Source organism: Panthera uncia, assembly GCF_023721935.1.
Source record: "Panthera uncia isolate 11264 chromosome C1 unlocalized genomic scaffold, Puncia_PCG_1.0 HiC_scaffold_3, whole genome shotgun sequence".
Classification (NCBI taxonomy): domain Eukaryota; kingdom Metazoa; phylum Chordata; class Mammalia; order Carnivora; family Felidae; genus Panthera; species Panthera uncia.
Genome location: NW_026057584.1, coordinates 34,590,088 through 34,615,476, shown reverse-complemented (window position 1 = coordinate 34,615,476; position 25,389 = coordinate 34,590,088). Strand labels below are relative to the sequence as shown.

At 37.6% G+C, this 25,389-nt stretch overlaps 2 protein-coding genes across 2 annotated transcripts in view; one reads left to right on the top strand and one right to left on the bottom strand.

Annotated features, from left to right (window-relative positions):
• The window catches only part of ORC2 (origin recognition complex subunit 2), a 41,901-nt gene extending 21,790 nt beyond the window's left edge, over nucleotides 1-20,111 (bottom strand). Inside the window, exons 1-7 of the mRNA XM_049615879.1 lie at nucleotides 19,919-20,111; nucleotides 16,967-17,015; nucleotides 15,674-15,777; nucleotides 15,063-15,206; nucleotides 6,693-6,782; nucleotides 2,991-3,083; nucleotides 2,528-2,559 (exon numbers count right to left, since the gene is read on the bottom strand). Of these exons, the coding sequence (XP_049471836.1) occupies nucleotides 2,528-2,559; nucleotides 2,991-3,083; nucleotides 6,693-6,782; nucleotides 15,063-15,206; nucleotides 15,674-15,770 (456 nt within the window). The 5' untranslated portion in view covers nucleotides 15,771-15,777; nucleotides 16,967-17,015; nucleotides 19,919-20,111. The remainder of the gene's footprint in view (nucleotides 1-2,527; nucleotides 2,560-2,990; nucleotides 3,084-6,692; nucleotides 6,783-15,062; nucleotides 15,207-15,673; nucleotides 15,778-16,966; nucleotides 17,016-19,918) is intronic.
• The window catches only part of CFLAR (CASP8 and FADD like apoptosis regulator), a 224,037-nt gene that overhangs the window by 6,218 nt on the left and 192,430 nt on the right, over nucleotides 1-25,389 (top strand). The window lies entirely within an intron of this gene.

Genomic DNA, 25,389 nt, shown 5'->3' with positions numbered 1-25,389 from the left:
TGAGTCTTTTGAACCATTTTCACCCATCAGATGAGAATATTTTTTTTTAAAGTGGATAATATCCAGTGATAATGAGTAAGCAAGGAAATAGGCACACCTATGCATATGGACCTTTTAATGTGTTAGCAATTTACTGGTGGTAAAGTATTACCTTCTTTGAGGAGGAGAGAAACAGAGATCTATACATTTTATGCCATTATTTTAAAAGTTTTAAATTCTTTACAGAAGTATAAAGTCTATTTTTCTTTTCCTCACAGAATATAATACTTAAAAACCAGTAAACTGCTAGCACATTAAAATGCCCACTGTTGTATATAAGTTAATTTTTAACAATACTGATAAAAAGATAAAGTACCCTGTGTTATTTTGGCAATATGAAATTGGGACAAAAAACTTAAGTCTGTTGTCTTGTGATAGGTTCTTGGTGCTAGTTTCAAATGTTAATGAATTCTGATTTGGGAATACGAAGAACAGTATTATAATAAATGAACTGAGCCCAATGAGTATATAACATAAACTTTTTTGATCCAGATCCTTAAAAAATATTTTTACATTTTGCCATCTTGATCCAGTACACATGTGCACAGTCATATAACTGAAATAAATTATAATGAAGTAATACTTACAAAATAGAAATTTTCAATTTTACAGTCTCTTACTTTTTAAACTGTAGGTCATGTCCTACTAAGCTCATCTCAAGACCGTGAGTTGAGACAGCCTGCCTCCATATAGCTTAATTATCAGGTCTGAGAACACCAATGTCAAAATAACCGTTTCAGAAAATTCTTGCTCAAAAAGGTAAGGCTATAACTTACTTCAGTGTTTGCTACAGAAATTTCTGCAAACTGATTTACCTAGACAATTTGGGTAACCTGTTCTCCAATCAAGATAATAGATTACTCAGCAGGGCAAACAGCTTATCACAAAATAGTTCATTCATCAAGATGCAGTTCAAGACCCTCTTCTTACTGTGTCCACCAATCCTCAAATACATGTAATGAATTTTGTCTAATACAGATCAATTCCCCATCTTGATAGTCATGCCTTAAACCTTTTAAGCCCAGATCCTCAAGCCCTATACATACTCTCTCCTGAACTCTCCCTTCTAAGACAGTGCATTAAATCTGTTACAGAGGTTGTCTCTCATTGTGGTAGGTTTTGTGATGTTTCTTAGGGAAGTGACAAGATCCACTAATGTGATGTGATCCATACCTTGAAAAAGAATGCATTAATATATCTAAATTCTTTTTTTTTCTTAATTTTTTTTAACGTTTATTTATTATCAAGAGAGAGAGAGACAGAGCATGAGCGTGGGAGGGGCAGAGAGAGGGGGAGATGCAGAATCCAAAGCAGGCTCCAGGCTCCGAGCTGTCAGCACAAAGCCTGATGCAGGGCTCGAACTCAAACTGTGAGACCATGGCCTGAGCCGAAGTCGGACGCTTAACCGACTGAGCCACCCAGATGCCCTAATATATCTGAATTCTTGACTGGATTAGGGGAATAGGTTTTATTCTTTTATAGTGATACAGTATACAAGATATAATACAGGAAAAAAGCATTGTTAAAGACAAAGGAGGCTCTGACATGTCTAATCTCACATCTAGACTTGCCTAAACAAGACATTCACATGTCACAGGCCATAACCATGGCCCCGAATGTCTACACTCACATTCTTACAAGGGGTTCCCCAAACTTAGCCTATACATAAGTCCAGGCATGTCTAAATTTATAGGCACCCAGGCCTGGACACACTCCACACTCACATACTCACTGCCCTGGATTCATTCATGCCCATCTGGGTTTGCTCATATCCAGGCAGGCCACTTGACAAGGCATAATGAAAAAACAAAATCAAACAAACACAAAAGAGAGAGGATAAAAATTGTCATTTCATTTCAAACCCTGGAGAGAGTTTACCAAAACCAACTTTGTTTTCAAATGTAAATTATGGGGGCTTCTGGGTGGCTCAGTTGGTTAAGTGTCCGATTTCAGCTCAGGTCATGATCTCACAGTCCATGAGTTCGAGCCCCATGTCAGGCTCTGTGTCTCCCTCTCTCTCTGCCCCTCCCCTGCTCATGCTCTGTCTCTGTCTCAAAAAAAAAAAAAAAAAAAAAAGTAAATTATGAAAGGATAAATAATCCACCTTATGAAAGGTGGATTTAATGGATCTTGCTATTAGTCCCTCAAGAAACAAGAGAACATTATGTATATAAGCAGAACAAAACAAAACCCATAAAATTTCCAGGCCAGCTCCACTAACTTGACATAGGGATAGTTCTGACATAGAAATAGCACAACAGTTGTGTCTAGAAGACCTGGCTTCATTTTCCAGCTTTCCTCCTTCCCAGTTAGACGAACTTAGACCAGTCACTTCACCTCTCTGAACCTCAGATTCTTCATCTAATGTAAGGTGTGTAATTGGCAAATACTGTGTATTATAAAGTGCTATATAATTTAAGAGATGAAGTGGATATTCTTCATGTCTTTGAAACACTAAGGTTTTTGCTTGTTTCAGTCAAATGCTTACCTTCACCTGAACTTTGTCTGAAGCAGAATGTCCTAAAAAATAAAACAAAAAGACATTACTTACCATGATACTTCACTTTTCATCATAGTCTAGTTTCATTCAACTGCCCCACAACTGTCCACAAACTGTAAGACTTCCAAATCCCTAAAGCCTTATTTCAAATAGAATGTGGCAAAGCAAATCTTCCATGAACATTTGGGTAACTCAAGCAAATGATAATAGGATTTTAAGGGTGTTTCTAATTGGCCCTATCAATCAACTTCAATCAGCAGATATTTCCCCCTTTTACTGATAGCTAAATATGGGTATGTGAAGGCACAAATTGGGGGTATTAACTGCATTTGGTTGAATAAATTTTCAGAACAGAAAAGAAGAAAATATATACAAACACACTTAGACAAGTAAAAAATATATAACTTGAAGCAACTATGAAAACTATCAAAGAACCAAGGTAAAATCTTACCCTTGCTACATTGAGGAATGTTTATCATAATTTCAGGATCATTCTTCAAATTAACTGAAACATTTTTTCTTGGTGTTTTTGCTAGTTCTGAAGCTGTAAGCAGACAAAAGAAATGTAGAAAGCAATCTTTAACAGATGATTAAGGGGTGGATTAAGATTAAGCAGATGAAGGGGGGAAATCACTTTATTTCACTTATATAAATTCTTAGGGGGGGGAAACCCTGCCTGCTACTATTACCAGGAATATAAATAAACCTGTCTATATTAAGAGTACTGCCTCTTTTACCTTAAATCTTCTTTCAAATATCTACAAATTGTCTAAATAAATAAATAAATAAATAAGGCTTTGACCTTACTGCTTTCTAAACTGTCATTCTCTCTCCCTGTCCTTTCCATCAATAATTTTACACTCCTTCAATTTCTTTATCATATATACTTGAGGCATATCTTTGTCAGAGGGTAAGAAAGAATGGCCAGAAAATGGGATTTAAATCAAGTGGAAGCTGTGTATATTTAAAACTGTACTTTAAAAACTCTTAAATCTCCCATAACATGTGGTATATTTTGTGTCTAAAACTATAATACATGTGAATAATGTATAAAATATAGCATTGAGCGGATAGCTGTTTCTGTAATGGAGCATCAGATTAAAAAGTTGGCTTCTAAACACAAAAGGCCATTTTATATGAAAAATATAATCTTTACCTTTAAAAATACTTTCTCGAGGCATCTGGGTGGCTCAGTCGGGTAAGCATCTGATTCTTGATTTCGGCTCAGGTCATGATCTCATGATTTGTGAGTTCGAGCCCCATGTTGGGCTCTATGCTGACAGCACAGAGCCTGCTTGGGATTCTCTTCCTCTGTCTCTGCCCCTCCCCTGCTCTCTCTCTCTCTCTCTCTCAAAATAAATAAACATATTAAAAAAGGTAGTACATTTGTGGGGACTGTCATATTTTGGATCAATATCAAGTCTGGAGGATAAATTGTGTGAAACAGGTTAGAAAGAGCTTGAGTCAGTAAAGTGGCTTTAATTTACATGAATTCAACTATACTTTTTATTAAAAAAGAGGGATATAATTTGAATAGCATATATATATTCAAAAATATACCTTTTTTCTCAGTGAACAATGTTCCAGTGTGTGTTAAGCTGGGAAATGTAAATCTCTTCCTTAGTTAGGCTCCATTCCACGTGCCTCTCACACTACTGAGAAAGTAACTACAGTACAATATATTTTTTTTATTTTTTTAAAAAGGTTTTTAAAATTCATTTTGAGAGAAAATGAGTGAGGGAGGGGCAGAGAGAGAGGGAGACAGAGAATCCAAACAGGCTCCGTGCTGTCAGCGCAGAGCCTGATGTGGGGCTTGATCCCATGAACTGTGACATCATGACCTGAGCCAAAATCAAGAGTCAGAGGCTTAACCAACTGAGCCACCCAGGTGCCCCCATATTGGAAATTTTAAAACAAAATTTTAAAATCCTCTTTGCCTAATGATAGCTTCTCATTAGGCTATTATTTGATCCTATCAACCAATCTATTTTCAATTTCCCTAAAGTCATCTTTCTCCAAGCTGCTGAACTCCTTACTGTCCTCTCTACTTGGTATTTCTACCTTTGCTCTTTTGTTTGCATTTATTAACTCATCACAGATATGCATTTTACAAAGATTCCCAATCTAACTCCTAGTGTATTTCTAGTCCTGTATCTTGGTTAGACCAATTTTTTGAATCATTTATACATAACAACATGTGATTTTCTGGCAGGTTATAATTATTTTAAAAATACTAAGGCCTTCTACTTCATTGATACAATTAGATGTAAACACAATTAACAACAATAAATAAGTCAAAGAAACTTTTTTTTTTTTTTAATTTTAGGAACGTACAAGCAGGGGAGAGGCAGGAGGTGGGGGGGAAGAAAGAGAGAAAGAGAGAGAGACAGAGAGAGAGAGAATCTTAAGCAGGCTCCACGTTCAGTACAGAGCCCAGTGTAGGGCTTGATCCCATGACCCTGGGATCATGACCTGAGCCGAAATCAAGAGTTGGATGCTCAACCGAATCACCCAGGTGCCCAAAGATACACTTTAAAGAAAATCACAACTAAACACAAGTCCAAACTAAATACAGATTTTGGAAAGTACCATCAGTCTCAAATTATCCAGAAAGCCATCTTTTTGACTGTGAATTTCTTTCATTTGTGATGACAGAAATGCCGAATATAACAGTACTGAAGTTTCTTGCAGCCCATACAATATAAGACATATATTATGGTTATTAAGTGCATGTGGATTATCTACTTGAAGAACTTCTACTTGATTACTCCTCCGGGGCTCCTCTCTTCACTATTAGTTCTCTTTCTCCAATGTTCTTTGTCCTGTTTCATTGTTTTGGGGTTTCAGGTTAGTCTTGGTGTCTATCTGATCCTTTCTCTAATAATTACTTTAGCATTTCTTCTCTGGTTTCTCAAAGATCCTATAAAGAATGCAGTCATTTTTACAGACTGAAAAACTGTTAATTTCTTAATGTGCATTATGAACATTAAGAAACAGATCAATTCATGTAAATTATTGTATGTACCATGTCAGGTTCAGAATTAATAATGAATTTCATATTATACTTTTCAGAAAAGCTGAATACTGCAAATGATTAAATATTATAATGTTTAATATTCAGTAACACAGATGTTATAATTCTTATATATCCCTCATCAATGTAAACACTTAAGTTTTTCACTTGATCTTGAATGTTTACCTGGTTACTGGCCAGGATGACTGCATATATCGGTGTTCTGTAATTATAGATTATAAGCCCTATTATACAACTTGACATTTTACTGGATAGTTAATTATTGTTCCCTTGCTCTTGACTTCTTGCCGTTCCCAGACCTTCATATACTTATGGATCTAATTTTCAAACTACTTTCATATGTTATTTCCTTTCCTCAAAGCTTTCAAAAATGACCCCTCATACCACAGGACCCAAATAAAGTGCAATCTGAATTTTTTAAAAGAATTGAATTGATAGTTTAATTTTAATGTTGTATGTAATTTATTTTAGTCTAGTTTTCTGAAAATTAGTAATCCATGTAAAATTAGTATAAGTGGTAACTTGAGTAAGAAAAAATATCACAACAGCCCATTTGTAACAATTTTATACAGTTTTCTACAATACATTTTTCTATATATAGTATAAAATTCTTAGTCATTAAATTCAGATTATCTGTGACTTAAGACGCTCATTTACTTAAAACTTTGTTCAGGACCTATGGCTAGATGTGGGAAGAAAAGAAACACAGGATTCCTCCTGTGAGAAGCTTAAAATCTAGCTGAGAACAGAAGACATCTGAGCAGGAGCATCTGGGTGGCTCAGTGGGTTAAGCATCCAACTTCGGCTCAGGTCATGATCTCCAGTATGTGAGTTCGAGCTCCACGTCAGGCTCTGTGCTGACAGCTTCAAGCCTGGAGCCTGCTTCAGATTCTGTCTCTGTCTCTCTTTCTCTGCCCCTTCCCCACTTGCACTCTGTCTCTCTCTCTCAAAAGTAAACAAACATTACAAAGAAAAAACATCTGAGTATGAAAAATAATTGGTTTTACATATGCTTGAAAATATGATACAAAACGATATCCCTCATTGTTTTAGGGAATGCATTAGGATGATAACTGTGGGGAATGTAGTTAAATACACCTTCTTAGAAAAACAACATACCTAATTTAGCCATCTTTTCAGAGTGTTTTCTATTCTGAAAAGAATAAACTTTATTCCCACCATCTGCAGCAGAGCCATTTTTCAAAGATTCTGAAAGAGAAAAAGCAATATGCATTTTGGGAAAATAGGCAAAATTAACAGAAAAAATAAAATTTTAACTAAAAATTTAAGATCTGTACCCCCGTCTTGCATAAAGGTTTAACAATACATATTTATACATAAAATATTTAAAAATAGATGACAGACTATGTTTATATAAATCTGAAACACAGAAAACACATTATTCTTCACAAGTACACAAAAATAAACATATAAACACACACACACACACACACACACACAAACACACGCACGCACGACCCCCCCTCCTCCCCAAACCCTCCAGACTAGAGGTATATGCATTCAATTCATGATACTGCTGCCCCTGAGGGAAAACAGAAGGGGCTCTATTAGTTGTTTTCTTCTTGAAGTAAACACTGCCAAGTACAATTCAGTTAATTGACACTGAGACAGGTAACAGCTGCTACATGGTGGAAGCTCTCTTACTATCAAGACTATGACCTAATTTTCATTCTTCAATCATCCCTTTTAATAACAACAGCTACCTAGAACATACCGGATACTCATCGCTAGTAGCCTACTCTCTGGCATAGTAATTCTCAAAGTGTGATGGGGGACTGGGGGCCAAAACTATTTCATAACAACACTAAGATATTATTCGATTTTTTCGCAATCAAGAGTAGATCATAGGTATTCCAGAGACTACGTGATGTGTGATGACACCACCATCCTGTGGGCTAATGGAATGTGTGAAGCAGATATGAAAATTCAGCTGTCTTCTATTAAGCCAGACATTAAAGAGATTTGGAAAATGTAAAACAAGGACTTCTTCACTAGTTTTCTTTTTGGAAATAGTTGTTTTTCAAATCTATGTAATTCAGGTTAACATCTAATGGATTTTATTATTGTTATTATAAAACAGTGCCAGACTGTTCCGAAGTTGATGTTTACTATCCTTACTATTTAAGAGTCCCCACTGTCTATGCCCTAATACTTGGCATTATCTTAACTCCTTAATCTTTGCCAATTGAGTGGGTATAAAATGAATCATATGGGGACAGTTGTTTTAATTTCCCTTTCCCTAATTGCTAATGAGGTTGAACGTCTTTTCACATGTTTCTTATTTCTAAAGAGGAAATATCTTTTTCTCTATCCTATGACTTGTCTTTTCACTTCTTTAGGGTGTCATTTGATGAAGAGAAGTACTGAATACTTTTTCAAATAGACTTTATGTTTTAGAGCAGTTTTAGGTCTAGAGCCAACCTGAATACAAGGTACAGAGATTTCCTATATACCTCCTGTCCTCACAAACGCACAGCCTCCCCCACTATCAACATCTCACCCAGAGTGGTAGATTTGTTACAATCTTGAACCTACACTGACACTTCATTATCACCTCAAGTCCACAGCTTATATTAAGGTTCATTCTTGATGTGGTACATTCTATAGACTTTGATAAAAGTATGATGACATGTATCCACCACTGTAATATAATATACAGAATAGTTTCAATGCCCTAAAAATCCTCTGTACTCAACCAATTCAGATCTCCCATCCTCTAACCACTGGCAAGCAGTGATCTCTTCACTGTCTCCACAGTTTTGCCTTTCCCATAATGTCACACAGTTGGAATCATAGCTATTGGCTTCTTTTCAGATTGGCTTCTTTCACTCAGTAATATGCATTTAAGGTTCCTCCACATCTTTTCATGCCTTGATATGTTTTTTTTTAAATGCTGAATAATATTCCACTGTATGGATATATCAATTTATTCTTGGTTAACTTTTTGGTTGTTTCCAAGCCACGGCAGTTATGAACAAAGCTTCTGTAAACATCTGTGTGCAGAGTGTGTGTGTGTGTGCATGCATGCGCGTAGGTTTCTGAATGGATAGAAGTTTTCAACTCATATGAGTAAATACAAAGAAGGAAAATTGCTAGATCATATTGTAAGAATATGTTTAATTTGTAAGAAACTGCCAAACTGTCATTCAAAGAGCAGTACCATTGTGTAATAAATGAGAACTCCTCTTGTTCCACAGCTTTGCTAGCATTTGGTGCTGTCAGTGTTTTGAATTTTGGCCATTCTAATAGGTGTGTAAGTGGCAATCTCATCGTTGTTTAAAGCTGCAATTTTTAAATGACATATAATGTTGAGTATATTTTGAGTTGAGTAAATACAAATCACTAGTTGCCATCTGTGTATCTTCTTAGGTGAGACGTCCTGTTCAAAGCCTCTGCTCATTTTTAAATCAGGCTATCCATTTTCTCACTGTTGAGTTTTAAGAGCTCTTTGTGTATTCTGGGTAACACTTCTTCAACAGATGTCTTTTGCAAATATTTTCTCCTAATCTGTGGTTTGTCTTCCTGAGAAGTGCTGAATTTTAATAAGGTGAATGTGTCAACCTTTTTTAATTACATTAAAAGAAATTCATCTATAATCAAGTCAAAACCATATTCTTATATTTTCTTGTAAAAGCATTTACAATTTGCTTTTCATACGTAAATCTTAAATTAAGGTAATTAACTTGTTTAAGATGGGAGGTAGAGATCAAATTCTTTTTTTCATTATGATACCCCATTGTCCCAACACTGTTTACTGACCAGTTCATCCTTAGCAGAGTGATCTGCAATGCTGCCTCTCTCTTATATCTAATTTTCACATACATTTAAGTCTGTTTATGGCAAACCTGTACTTATGTACCTTAAGTGTCTGGCGCAGAGACAAAATATGAATTTAAAGATACTGAGTAGTTTCTATGTAAACTAAATTAAATGCTTTAGAAATATTTGATTAAAGTTATTAGTAAGCGCAGTTAGTTTCAAATCAGATATAGGTGAGAAATCATAAAAGATTTAAGAAAAAATTTGAAAAAACACAAAAGCACACTACACTGATACTGCATCAAAAGTGTCTTTAAATGTACAATCTAATGGAGGGAAATGAAACCTGAAATCCCAAATGGTGCATTATGGATATGCTGTCTAAAAAAACCCAACACCAAAATCAAAAGGTGATGATGTTCTTCAACCAGCTGACTTCTAGCAAACTTCTATTGAAAGAAAAGACTCTGGTGGGTATGTGTTTGTGTATGTGTGTGTATATGTGTGTATATATATGCTTATATATAAAACAAAATGTTTAAAGTATTTTTATGATTTTCTGGTTCTGATATTTTGATTGACTAACAATGATTCTAATCATATTGTCCAAAAAGGTTTTTACTACATATAGAATTTTTCTTTTTTTAAAGGACACTATTTTCTTAATGTTTATTTATTTTTGAGAGACAGAGAGAGAGAGAGAGAGAGCATGCTTATGTGAAGAGAATGTGAGTGGGGGAGGTGCAGAGAGAGGGGGACAGAAGATCTGAGCAGGCTCGGCGCTGACAACAGCAAGCCTGACACAGGGCTTGAAACCATGAACCACAAGAGTGCGACCTGAGCTCAAGCCGGACACTCAACTGACTGAATCACCCAAGTCTCCCACATATAAAACTTTTTAATAAGTTTTAAATGACTCAAAATGCACAAAACTGAAAAAACTATGAATATACAAATCACAAAAGAAATTAAAGTGGGTAATAAATGTAACAAAAAATATTTAATTCTGATGAGGGATCCTAATACTAGTTGATACAATCCTTCTAGAAAGCAATTTGGCAACATGTATGCTTTATAAAGTTCATACACTTTCACCAGTAATTCTACTTCTAGGACTCTCTTATGAAGAAATAAGAGATCTAAACAAAGATTTATGTCCCAGGGTAATCACTACTGTATTAGTTAAAATAAAAAGTCAGACAATCCAAAAGTCTAATAAAGGCCAACTATGTTGTTTATATATCAGAATGCAATGTTATTTCTGTAATACACCATTTCACACCCATTAGGATGGCTATTAAAAAAGAAAAACAGGGGCGCCTGGGTGGCTTAGTCAATTAAGTGTCCGACTTTGGCTCAGGTCATGATCTTGTAGTTCGTGGATTTGAGCCCTGCATTGGGCTCTGTGCTGATAGCTCGGAGCCTGGAGCCTGCTTTGGATTCTGTGTCTCCCTCTCTCTCTGCTTCTCCCCTGCTCACGCTCTCTTTCTCTCTCTCAAAAATAAATAAACATTAAAAAAACAATTTAAAAAGAAAAACAAGTGTTGGTATGCATACAGAGAAACTAGAACACTTGTGTTGTGTCCTGTTAGTAGAAAAGTAAATTGGTGTAGCTGCTGTGGAAAATAGTATGGAGATTCTTCAAAAAATTAAAAATAGAATTACCATATGATCCAGCAATTCCACTTCTGGGAATATATCCAAAAGAATTCAAATCAGGGCCTCAAAAAGATATTTGTACACCCATGTTCATAGCAGCATTATTCACAGTAGCCAAAAGGTCGAAGCCACCCAAAAGTCCATTGACAGACGAATGGAAAAATAAAATATGGTATATGCATACAATGCAAAATTATTCAGCCTCAAAAAGGATGAAAATTCTGACACTACAACATGGATGAACCTTGAGAACATTATGCTAAGTGAAATAAGCCAGTTACACACGCAAAAATACTGTATGATTCCACTTAACATGAGGTACCTGGAGTAGTCAAATTCATAGAAAGTATAATGGTGTTTGTCAGGGGCTATAAGGAGAAGGGACTGGGGAATTGTTTAATGGGTAGAATTTCAGTTTTGTAAAATGCAAAGAGTTCTGGAGATTGACTGCAAAACAATGTGAATGTACTTAATACTAAACTATACACTTTAAGATCATAAATTTTATATTACATGTATTTTACCACAATTTTTATTTTTTTCTCACATTTCTAAAAAGAGGTTTTCCAAGAATTTTCTAGTAGTCAACTAACAAAGAATCAATTATAGAGTTACACTGTTCCTAAGACTAAAAAACAAACCAATTGTTCAGGAGAAGCATCAATAAGACAAATTGCTCTTGAGGACACCTAATTGCTTTGAGAGATCTTTGGGAAAAATCTTCTATTTAAGGCTGAGATCACCTAGCACCTCTATGCAGTGACTATTCTACAGACTAGATGTGATTAACAGACTAAGAATGATGCCAGGTATGTCAAGATGTGTGCTTTTTATAAGAAGCAGTTTACACTTTGATAGTAAGTAAAGGGATTAATAAAATATTTAGAGGTCGTTGTTGAAAGGTTGTTTTCTTTTAACTATTCCTAAGGATTCTTTGCCAAATGTCCTTCTATGTTTTAAAAATAATGCATATGGGGGCACCTGGGTGACACAGTCAGTCAAGCATTGGACTTTTTTTGTTTTTAATGTTTATTTTTGAGAGAGAGAGAGAGACAAAGACAGAATCTGAAGCAGGCTCCAGGCTCTGAGCTGTCAGCACAGAGCCTGATGAGGGGCTTGAACTCATGAACCAGGAGATCATGATCTGAGCTGAAGTCGGATGCTTAACCAACTGAGCCACCCAGGCACCCCAAGCATTCGACTCTTGATCTAGGCTCAGGTCATGATCTCATGGTTGGTGGGTTCAAGTCCCGCATCGGGCTTGCACTGATGGTGTGGAGCCTACTTGGGATTGTCTCTCTTCTCTGCCCCTCCACTGCTTGTGCTCTCTCTCTCTCTCTCAAAATAAATAAACTAACTTAAAAAAAAATGCACATTTGTTTTCTATTATAATAAAAGATTAGAAAGAAGCTTATTGTTCATTATCTCAAAGGAGGCTAAAGAAGACTGTAAGAGATGTCACCATTTCCACTCTGAAGAAAACATTAAAAAACTCTCCTTCCTAGGGGCGCCTGGGTGGCTCAGTTGGTTAAGCGTCTGACTTTGGCTCAGGTCATGATCTCGTGGCCTGTGAGTTCGAGCCCCGCATCGGGCTCTGTGCTGACAGCTCAGAGCCTGGAGCCTGTTTCAGATTCTGTGTCTCCCACCCTCTCTGACCCTCCCCCGTTCATGTTCTGTGTCTCTCTGTCTCAAAAATAAATAACTGTTAAAAAAAAAATTAAAAAAAAAAAAAAAAACAAAACCAAAAAACTCTCCTTCCTATACCATAACTGGAACACTATTCTCCCCAAAACACATTTTGGCAAACAAGAAAAAAATCAAAACAGAAAGAGTCACGTCTGTGAGACTTAATTGTTAAGTTATAGACTTGTCTATTGTACATACCCACAGCCTAATGAAAAGCTCCATTTCCTGGACACAGAGACCGTCAACACAAGCTTATGTGTGTGCATGCACATACAGACAGAAAATACACAGCCAACTGTTAACAGTTCTAGGTTCTCTAAAGCATGCATTCTCAACAGGAATATATTGCTCCAGATGGATTAAAAATTGGCTCTTGGTGGGAGGAAGAATGTGAAAATGTGAAAAACATCTTAGATATTACAATGGTCTGTGGTCCTCCAAAGAGCCACAGATATGCAAACAGATATATAAACAGATATATATCATATATATAGTATCAAAAATTCATGGGTAGGGGCAATTAGGAGAAAATGTCTAAAAGAAGGCTCTTTTGGGGATGATAGTAAAAAATAGGCTGAGAAACACTGCTCTAAGGCAAAGATTCCCATTAAGTGTGCAAAATTAAAGGCATAGGTTATAGGTAGGCTGAGTAATGATCCTCTCAGGCCTCTGTGGATGCCAGTCAGGGCTTGCAGAAAGAGCAGGAATAAGGGTTAGAAGCCCGAGGGCATTTGTCCTGGTCTGGGGCATTCTCCTCCATTTATTCCAGTGTGCTTCCAAATATCATTTGCTGTGAGCGCTATTAAGTGAAAAAGCTTGGAAGCACTGAGTTTCTACTACAAATATGTATTTTTTTTTAAGATTTTATTTATTTTTTTAATGTAATTTCTGCACTCAACGTAGGGCTCAAACTTACAACCCCAAGATCAAGAGTCACAGCCAGGTGCCCCACAAATATGTATTACTTTTACAACAAGAAATAAAACAAAAACACTTTCAATCTCTTCTTAGGTCTAGCGTAATAGGAGTCAAGAATTCAAAGTTCTATTCAGAACATGCCCTAAAAATGTCAACTATCCCATTGGGGAAACTTTTAAAAGAATCCACTCTGTCCACTTAGTCTATTGAGGAACAACGGTCATTTTTTGTATCATGCCATTTAACAGTGGGAACTAAACCAGAGGCGTTATTACTCAAGAAGTGACAAAAAGGTCAGGAGTAGTGATGATGACCATTTATAAGCCAAGTATGAGAGAGTAAAAAACACATACATGAGAGAGACAGGTGGCATACAAAGAGAACAGATGCACAGAGATGACATGAGGGAGACTGGGAGATCCATGAAAGCAAAGTCCCTAGGTTTTTAATGTTGTCTCAGTTCCAATGCCCCTAGTGCCCAACAATACTGATTTTGTTCCTTAGTCTTTATTTACTAAGCCAACTTAAGTAGATCTGTGTTCCTTGAGCCCTAACTATAAGATAATAAGCCTAGAATTTTTTAAATATAATCTGGCAGGAATCTGGTTTAGATGTAAAAAACAAAAAACAAAAAGCAAAAAAACCCCAGAACATCAGCATGCCTACATTCAAACATTACTTCTTGGAATGTCCCCTCTATTTCTATAAAGAAGACCAAATTGGGCACTTGGGTGGTTCAGTCAGTTAAGTGTCCCACTTCAGCTCAGGTCATGATCTCATGGTCTGTGAGTTTGAGCCCCACATCAGGCTCTGTGCTGAGAGCTTGGAGCCTGGAGCCTGTTTTGGATTCTGTGTCTCCCTCTCTCTCTGCCCTCCCCCACTTGTGCTCTGTCTCTCTCTCTCTCAAAAATAAACAAACATTTAAAAAAAAAAAAAAAAAGACCAAAGTAATAATGAAGTGACTTGCTTTATGAAATTATTTCAAATTAATTAAAAATATATAGGTATCTTAAAAAATAACTTTAGATTGGTCTGTAGAATTTTTCTAAAAATAATTAAATGCAGGACTGGTTGCTTGTGGGGGAAAAAAACTAAAGAAAAATGTAATGGAAACTCAGTGCTTCCAACTTTTCCAACTGTACATAAAAAACTGAAGCAAGCGCTTTTCTGATGAGAAATAAATATAGCATGCATGACGAAAAAGTTCTGGAGATGGATGGTGGTGATAGTAGCACAACGTTATGAATGCATTTAATACAACTGAGCTATACACTTAAAAATGTTACAGATGGTAAAGTTTATATTATATGTAGTTTACAATTAGAAAATAATAATATGGTACACCACTGCCTAACTTACCAGACTATTTTTATGTATCCTGCAAAGCAATTTTAGCTACTAGCAGAAATTTGAGTGTACATTCCCTTTCCCCAGTCCCCAAAATACCTTGAATATCTTGTCCTAAAACTTCCACATAGTTCTGATCTTTTAAGACTTCTTGGTCATCTTCTTCCAAATCATATTCTGGCTTCTTTATTATTTTTTTTGTGTTGACCAAAAGCTGAGCTCGCTCCTTTTTTAATTTAGCTCCTATAAGAACATCCAAAGAATTAGAACATTACAGGTATAAATTCTTTCTAAATATTACATTTAAATAAGTAAAATGTACTACTTATATTGTCATTATTTAAAATCTGGAAGAAAATTCACTGTTTTCTCTTTGATGAAAGTATATACCACTCTTCACTACAGTTTATATAATTTTTAAAAAAACCCTGAAAGTGTATTATTTTGGGGGGGTCAAAATAACTACACATTTTAATTACAATGGGTAGTTATCATTTATCCCTATTATTAAGCATTTCATATCAGATAAAGCTTTATTATTTTTAATTGTCAAAATTTTGGAGTAAACTAAAAAAGTGGTTTTTATTTAGTCTTACTAGATCAAATACTTTGTGCTATATATTCAAAATAGAAGGTTAAAATATTTTAAAAAGTGAAATAATCCATAACCATCACATAAGCATCTCTTCAATTGTATAATCACTCTGTACCTCCTTCTCTATCAAGAATGTGATTAAGAACATCATCATCTCCCACAAATTGAACCTCCAGCATCTTGTCTTCTTTTAATTCCAGTTTACTCATCATTGCCAACCTAAACAAAAGCAATAAAGCACTAAAAAGTGATGAAAAATTCATTATCAACAGCCAAATAAACATTCGCAGACGTATTTGTACAAAACACTTAAAGTCTTAAGTATGAAAAATATATTATACATTATTGTATTAATACTGTTTTTTTGATAATAGGTAACTCAGTTCTTTATCTGAAAATGGAAAAGACAGGAAGAGGCAACTGACAGTTGGAAAAAAAACAAATTCAATCCAAACAAGGCAACTAAAGTATAATAACAGGGAACCAATTCTTCCTGTAAAGAAAGCTCTAACCAATCTACAGAATGATAACATTATCAGAAAGGGGGTGGTTAATACATGACAGTTTAGAAAAGGGACAGCCAGGCAAAGAATAATGGTTTGGTAGATTTTAGTATCTATTCATTGGAGATAAATAGTCCACTGGCGAAAGTCTATGTACTTCACTGGTATACCAAACCTGGATCAAACAATCCTCAAGCACCTCCCTGTACTATTATTGCATGCTTACCAAACTTTACAATTATGAACGTGGCTTTCTGGGTATCATGGCAACTAAACAGTAAACATGAATCTTTCTCTTTTCTTTTTTAATTTTTTTTTTTTTTTTAACGTTTACTTTTTTTTGAGACAGAGAGAGACAGAGCACGAACGGGGGAGGGTCAGAGAGAGGGAGACACAGAATCTGAAACAGGCTCCAGGCTCTGAGCTGTCAGCACAGAGCCCGACGCGGGGCTCGAACTCACAGACCGCGAGATCATGACCTGAGCCGAAGTCGGCCGCTTAACCAACTGAGCCACCCAGGTGCCCCTAAACATGAATCTTTCTAATACTTTATAGTCACTTCTTCACTGATCAAACTTCAGAGTTTGGCAAGCAAAACCTTGATCAACTCTGCCTACTTTGAAAAAACTTAATTTCAGAACTTATAATACTAATGGCCTGAAACCAACTGTGATTCTAACTAGCTGCTAACTCATTGGTTTACCCAAAAAGTGAATTTTTTTTCTCTCCTCCTTCTTCTATAAATCCTATTTTTGTCTTTTCTCCTAATAAGAGGCTGACTACATCACTCATGAGTCAGTTACTTGTGTGCAGATAACTTACTAAATGCTGCGAAATTTTCTTCTGCACACTTAAATGACTTGTCTCTATTTTCTTTTTTTTGACTTGTCTCTATTTTCACTTACCTTTAAAGGTATTACACATTCTGCAGCTGGAAAATTCAGGTAGAGTCCCCTGCAATTGGAAAAAAAAGAACTTGGTCAAGGTCAGCTAATAGGAAATAAAAGAAACAAACAAGTTCATGAGTTTTAACAAACAAGATGAATACATAAATACAGTTCTTACAAAGTCAAACGTTATTATGAAGGCATAGGAAAGGGCAAAACAGCCATCAGCATTTTGGCCAGGAAGTACTAGATGAGAAGATCTGGACCATGGGGGCAGGTGGCTGGAGAGAGGAGGCCAAAATTTGAGCACTTACTATATGCTGGACACAGTTTTGAATATTCTATACATATTCTCATTTAACCCTCACCAACTCTATTAGGTTTTTGTGTATAAAGATAATACTTCATCTATAATTTATATGACCACTGCCAGCAGACCATATAGTTTTGGGCCATTTTTCTAGTCATGATACTGCTTTCTACCATGGGGAATTTGGACATATTACAGAAAAAGTTTAATGCATCTACATGACATATTAAAAAAAAATTTTTTTTTAAGGTTTATTCATTTTTCAGAGACAGAGACAAAGCGTGAGTGGGGGACGGGGAGAGAGAGAGACATAGAATCTGAAGCAGGCTCTGAGCTGTCAGCACAGAGCCCGACTCAGGGCTTGAACTCACAGACCACAAGATCATGACCTGGGCCGAAGCTGGATGCTTAACCGACTGAGCCACCCAGGTACCCCCATCTACATGACATTTGTATATAATAAACTTATGATTTCTTTATATATGTATAAAATAAAGTTTTTCTGAGGGGCTGTTTGTCAGGCACTCTATTAGGTACTTTCATGTATAGTAGACCATTAAATCCTCTTACTCATCCAAATTCATGCAACTAGAAAGTGTCATAAGGGCTAAAACCCAAGTTTGATTCCAAAGTCCTTGATCATGCTACTACACACTCTTCCTGCCATTAAATACAAATCTGTTATCCTGAATGCTTGTTCTGACCTCTGGAAACTATTCATCATATATCTAATCATTTTCCCATCTGGCAGTTCAAACATCCAAAGATTTCTACGTTCCTCCAGGTTTCCAGTTCATTAAGTTAAACACCCCTAGTTCTATCGAGCATACATGTTTTAATCACTTTTTTAAAATGTTTGTTTAATTTTAAGAGAGAACGGGAGTGGGTGCACAAGCGTAGAGAGGGGGCAGAGAGACAGAGGATCCATAGCAGGCTCTGTGCTGTCAGCACAGAACCTGACATGGAGCTTGAACTCATGAACCATGAGAACCATGAGACCATGACCTGAGCCGAAGTCAGATGCTTAACCGAATGAGCCACCCGGACGCCCCTATCAAGCATATTTTTAGGAGCATGGCCAGATTCAGTCTAATGTATATTGTTTTAAAATATAAACAGCTATGTTTAAACATAATATAAACAGCTGTTTAAAATATAAACAGCTATGTTCTACAAAGGATTTGAAGTACTGACAATAAGCAAATGCAATAAAACAAACGACAAACTGTAATAGTAATAGGAGTCTGGATCCAGGAAAAAACAAAGAAAGCAGAAAATACATCATACAAAGAACAGTGGCTCGGAGCTAACTGGCAGCCAAAGTGAAAAAGGAATAAAGGTCAGTTGCATAATTCTCATTCACAAAAGTTTAGTAGTTCCTTTGGGGAAAGATTTTCAAGGAAAATTTAAAAACAAAAATTTTAGACAACTGAATATCGTCTTTTGCAATTTCCCTATGGTATTTTACATAAGAATTGCCTGGACAGAGGCGTCCTAACTTAATATTGTTTGTGGCTGAAAGCATTTCCTTTTCTAGATTTTAAGCCATCTTATTACACAGTACTGAATCACCAAACTGAAGAAACTTCTATAAAGACTTTGAAAGAAATCTTTCCTTCTTTCTCCAAAGATTTCTGAAAACAACAAAACAACAAACAAACAAAATCCACTACTTGACAACCACACAATAAAATGCAAATTTTTAGTGACCATTTACTCTTCAAGGCATTGTCTTTGGGTGCTGAATTTTAAGTGGACTCCTTATAAGGAGTTAACCAGTCAGGTAATACAGCAGCACCAATGGCGTATTAATGGCAAAACACTCCCCTCTAAGAGCAAATAAAGGATTTGCTACAATTTTTAAAAACATAATCCTTAAAAAAAAGCTGGCATAGATTAGCACTAATTTTGATATCAGATAAGCCTAGGTTCTGATCTTAACTCCACACTCACAACTGTGGACAAAACGATTAAATGAGCTCATGTGCATGGCATATGAAAATACTAATTAAATGTTCCTTATCACTGTTTTTTTTTAACTTCAACTTAACCATGTAGATTTCTTGACATCCCTACATCTCGTCTAATAGAAAAGGTGCTCAGTAAATGACAAATAAATGATATCTATTTAATGTGCAGTGCCAATACACAACGGTGTAGTAGAGCCATGCTATTTTTCCTTCAGACTGCCATTTAACTAGGGTGTAGGTATGATGGTTTTGTTAGGATTTCAGTTGTAAGACGAAAACCAATGCATCAACATCCTTTTAATGTAAAAAGCTCTACCAGAAGAGCCTGGTTCATCAACATTTTACAACCAAGCATGGTGCCAGGGTGACCGACCAGGCAGCAGGATTCATTTGGGGGCATCCGGGCTGGGATGCCATCAAAGGTTCTCACTCCTGTGGCAGTTCTGGGACGAAATCTGTTCCTCGTTGTGCCTGCTCCTCTCTGGTCACTTTACACTTTTGTTACTGATTTTCACAGTTCTCTCTTTACGAGTACAAGGCTCTTTAAGCCGAGAAACTGATACGTTGACAATGCGCCCCTTGCACAGAAGGCCTATCACTGCTGGAGAGACCGACCAACGGTACTTCCAGAAAGAGGCTGTCACCCCAACAAGTATTTATGGACTTTGGCCCGGGCCTCGAGCCACTTACCAGTTGGCCGCGCCGGGGGTCCTCGGGGGCTTCGGGCTGCGTGGGGAGGGCAACGACCCAGCCCGGAGAGCCGAGGGGGAGCCCTCTTCGAGACGAGTACCGCAGCTCGACTGCGGAGCTGGACGCCACCGGACTCACCTCACAAACCCCGAGTTAAGCGGGAGAGGGAAGCGGGCTGCCCAGTCGTCCCACCACTCACCGCTAGGTCTCCGCCAGGCGCCGCTCGGGCCGCCCAGCACCTGCCGGCGGTACCCCGCTGACTGGGCACTCTAGGGGAGGTGGCTACGGGCCCAGCAGGAAAAGCCAGATGCCTGTTAAGCACAGCCGGAGCAGGGTCGCAGGGTCTCAGAGTCGCAGAGACGAGGAGGGAAGCCGGGAGGCCGGCTGGGGGATGGGGGTCCTGCCTGGGCACACCGAATCTCCCGCCCTGTCCATTGGGCGGAGTCCAGGAAAGCCAATAGAAAGCGTAGTCAGCCGAGAGCGACGTCTCTGCCCGCCAGTCGGTTTCGGCCTGCCGGCCCCGCCCAGCAAGAAACCTGAGGAAAACGAATCCCTAAACTCGGGTTCTGGGCCTTTCCTAGTCTCTTTCCGTTTCCGGGGAAAGGAGAAGGAAGTGTCGCTTACACCTGGAGGAATTTGTAGAGGTGTAGCAGGTTGAGCGGTCTGCCCTGAGGCAATCTTAAAAGTCTTCATTGGTTTCTCTAGACACCTTTTGAGCAAAAAGATAATGGGAATGAGTTTGCGGGTTTTTTTTTTAATATTTTTTCTTAACGTTTATTTATTTTTGAGATAGAGACAGAGCATGAACTGGGGAGGGTCAGAGAAAGAGGGAGACACAGAATCCGAAACAGGCTCCAGGCTCTGAGCTGTCAGCACAGAGCCCGAAGCGGGGCTCGAACTCAGGGACCTGAGATGATGACCTGAGCCGAAGTCGGAGCTCAACGGACTGAGCCACCCAGGCGCCCCTATGTCGTTTTTAAACATTTATTTCGTTTGGGGTGAAAGGTAGGATTGCGTACATCTTAAGGTTTTGGGGTAGGGAAGAGGGAGACAGCCTTCTCTGTAAACAAGAGAATTAGGGCCGGGGCACTGAATATGGAGATGATCCGGATCGGACTCCTAATGGGATAGAGATACTGGTAAAATAGAATGAGTATATACAAAGAGATACTGAAGAAGAAAAGGATTGGACCTACTAAGTAAGATACGGTATTACCCACTAACAGAATATATTTCGTTTAGATGCAGTTATTCAAAACAAAAACACTACAGAATACCCTGCATACTAGATAACGATATACTATTGAGACAAACACGATCTCTGCTGTCACAGTAAATACTATAGGAGAAAATAATGAAGGGACAATGAGAAAAATGCTACCATATGAGAAGTTAAATGTTTATTGAATCACGTGGCGGAAGTATCTAAAGGACAGAAGTCCGGAACAATTTCCTTGGAGGAAGAGATGTTTAGACTGAGGGTTAAGTAGTTTTAGGCCAGGGAAAGAGGAGGGGCAAAATTTTCCAGCTAGAAAGCCCAAGTCAATATAGCAGGTACCTAAGAGGGTAAGAGGCAAGCACCAAAGTTGGGTTTGTTGTTTTGCGCGCTAGTTTGGCTCTTGGTACACTAGTCAGAGTTGTACTGAAAGATCACTGGATAAGGAGTAAGAGTGGGAGCAGAAAGAAGGGATGGAGTCATACCTTTTGGAAGCTGTTTAAGAAATCCATGTGAGAAAGAAATGATGGTAGCCTGGATACCTTAATATTCCATTTTGGTTGGCAAAGTTTAAGAAAACAAAGGATAAAGGCAATTTTCTCTATATTGGAAATTAAAAAGGAGTCTGGGGAAGGGTGAGTAGGGAGAAGAGAAAAGAACATAGCTGACAATTAATGAAGTGATTGAAAAATTCATAAAAATATGAGGAATACTAAGTAGACATTCAGTGTTCTAATATGTTCTTTACGTTTCTATGATGTAAACTCTCTTCCATCTCTTCTTCAAATCTACACTAAAGTCTAGACTCAGAGGCCTTGGTTTGAGTGGTGGGTTTTGATTGTTTTTGTGGTGTATTTGTGGAAAAGAGGGAAGGAGCTGAGTGTCCTTCATTTCTCTCAGTCTTTTTCTTTGAATAGTTCAGTTTGTTCAGTTAACTTTGAGCACCTACCTATACCAGGGACACAGTGCCCAGATATGTCCCTTACCATTAAGGAACTTAAGATTCTTATTGGGTAGAAAGAATCAGGTAATTTCAATGCAATAATGTGTAAGTGCAAGGATAGAATTTGCTGAGAACTACCAGGACAACTACCACTTAGCTTAGGTAAACAGAGGAAAAGTAGCAGAGGAAAGGCCTATCCAACTACAGATGATAGAGAATCAGGATGGAAAAGGGATTTCAGGAGGAGCGTATGCTATTAAAAAATAGGTGTGGTAGGGGCGTTTAGGTAGTGCAGTCGGTTAAGCGTCTGACTCTTGGTTTCAACTCAGGTCATGATCTCACAGTTTGTGAGTTCGAGCCCCACACTGGGGTCTGCACTGACAGCACAAAGCCTGCTTGGGATTCTCTCTCCCTCTCTCTCTGCCCTTCCCCCACTCGCACTGTCTCTCTCTCAAAAATAATTAAACTTAAAAAAATGGGTGTGGTAGTACAAAGCAGTTTGGTGTTAAACCTTAAGTAAAAGTATGAATGACAGGAGATGGAGTGGGAGAAATCTCAGGCTAAAGAACAGAATTTATCCTCTATGATGGAACCATTGAATAACTGTAACCAGGGGACTGATAGGTGTTTTTTATTAATCACTAATGAAGTTAAATTTGAGAGGGGCAGGGGACTAGTTAAGAGGTTATCAAAGCAGTCTAGATATGAAGATGAACACAGAAGTTTGAACTGTAGTAGTAAAACTGGAAAGGAAAGAATGAATTTGAAAAAAAAAAAAAGGCAAAGTCAGCAGGATTTGGAAACTGGATATAGAAGTGAGGGAGAAGGAAGACATAATTCCCAGGTTTCTGGCATTGTTGCCTGGGTATTAGTTCCCAGTGTGCTGTGCAAGATTACAGGTAAGAGGGAAAGAGTTTAGCTTGAGGCATCTTGACTGTGAAACTACTTTGAAAGACGGATATCCAATTATCCTGCAAACAGTGGATATAAGAGTTTGAAAATCGGTCAAGAGATCAAGAGAGAGATCTAGGGGTCATCAGTGTATAGATTAGAGCCAAATGGAGAAAAAAAGAATTGCCTTAGGATGCTGAGTAAAATAAATGAAGTGAGATACCTCATCTGAGACAGGCAGCATGGAGATGAGGATAGCTGTAGATAGAATTGTTCTTTGAAGTGGTGGCCTCCATTTGAAGAAGAGTTGAGGCTCCTGAGAAAGTGGTACTTCAAAGTGATGAAGCTTTGGAACATAAATTGAAGGGCATGAAAAAGTGGGCAGGCCCAAGAAGTACAAGAACCTCAAAGTGTCAGGGGCTTAAGGTTGGGGCCAATGAAATTGTATTCATGCCTATAGCGTCCAGTGGTCTGAGTAAAGGAAGAGGAAAGGCAGAGTGTCGCATTGATGAGTCCACACACACACACAAACACACACACACACACAGTGGATTAATCTCTTAAATTGGCATTTACTGTTTTATATATTTCTCTAGGAAAAAAAAATCTTGAGTCAGTGGTTCTGGGTGAAAGAAGGAAAGCTTAGCTATGAATGCCAAAGATTGTTATAGGATTAAAGAGAGTTTTCAATGTTGATTGCACATGAGAATTACCTGGGAAGCTGTTAAAATTACTAATGCTAGATCCCAATCCCAGAGAGTCTGAATGTGGCCTGGTAATCAAAATTTAAGAAAAATTTTCCCCAGATGATTTTAACATGCAGCTGGTGTTGAGAACCACTGAGTTAGGGAGTATGAAAATTTTTATCATATGAAATGATCTAGATGCTATGCATTAAACACACACTTTCTAAGGGTATAATAGGACTAGAGTGTCAGTGACAGATGCCTCAGCACATAATTTCTACCCAGTTTTTAAATTATTTTTAACGTTTATTTTTGAGAGACAGAGACAGAGCGTGAGTGGGGTGGGACAGAGAGAGAGGTAGACACGGAATCTGAAGCAGGCTCCAGGCTCTGAGCTGTCAGCACAGAGCCTGATGCGGGGCTCAAACCCACAAACCATGAGATCATGACCTCAGCTGAAGTTGGACGCTTAACTGACTGAGCCACTTACTCAACTTTAAAAAAAATTTTTTTAAACGTTTATTTATTATTGAGAGACAGAGAGAGGCAGAGCGTGAGCATGGGACGGACAGAGAGGAGGAGACACAGAATCTGAAGCAGGCTCCAGGCTCCGAGCGGTCAGCACAGAGCCCGATGCGGGGCTCAAACTCACAAACTGAGAGATCATGACATGAGCCAAGTCGGATGCTCAACTGACTGAGCCACCCAGGCGCCTCTCAAGACTTTTTTTTTTTTTTTTAAGATATCAGTTTGATTTCAGTCCTGCTCAGGAGAAAGTCATTACTTCTATCTGAACATCTAGGAATAAAAAAATTCTCACTAGGAATACAGTAGTGAGATCCTATTTTGTCTCCAGGATTTTTTTTTAATTTTTAAAAATTAAAAAAAAATTTTTTTTAATGTTTATTTTTGAGAGAGAGAGAGAGCATGAGGAGGGAAGGGGCGGGGCAGAGAGAGAGGGAGACCCAGAATCTGAAGCAGGCTCCAGGCTCTGAGTTGGCAACACAAAGCCCAACCTGGGGCTTGAACCCACAAACCATGAAATCATGACCTGGGCCCAAGTGGGATGCTCAACCAACTGAGCCACCCAAGCACCCCTATCTCCAAGATTTTTTTACACCAGGGATGATAAAACCGTCATAAAGCACAAATTAGTAATGAAAGATTTGGCAGATTAATCCTTAAAAAATATGCACATAATTATTCAGACTCTGGGAAATGAGTTTTAGAAGTTTTACAGTGTACATAACATAGAGTTTTATAATGTGCATAAAGCCATTATTTATAAGTTTTTTATAAGTATCTATAGAATTTAAAATTCTGATTATTTTCTTTGAGGAAATGGGGATATTTCCCACTGAGTGTTGATTGGAGAGAATAAAAAATATTTTTGAAAAAAAAATATTTTTGAATTGTGTTTAAATTATACAATGATTCAGATTTTAAGTTTGTATTGGTCAGCATGACCTGGCCAGAAAAAAATGTTTTCATTCCTATGCATTAAACATTGTTCCCTAAGTGCCAAAAGTGACTGGTCCTTCAAATGAGTTTTAGAAGCAGTCAGTCCCACCCGTTTCTGATATAACATCTTGAGGAAAACCAGAGTTGTTATTACGGATTATATTGATCCTATTTGGATGAGGACCCAGGGGCCAGATTTAGAGCTTTAGAAACTCTAAACATAAAACTTTATTTGTACCCTTTCTGATGGTGTTTAAAACATTAAATCCTAAAA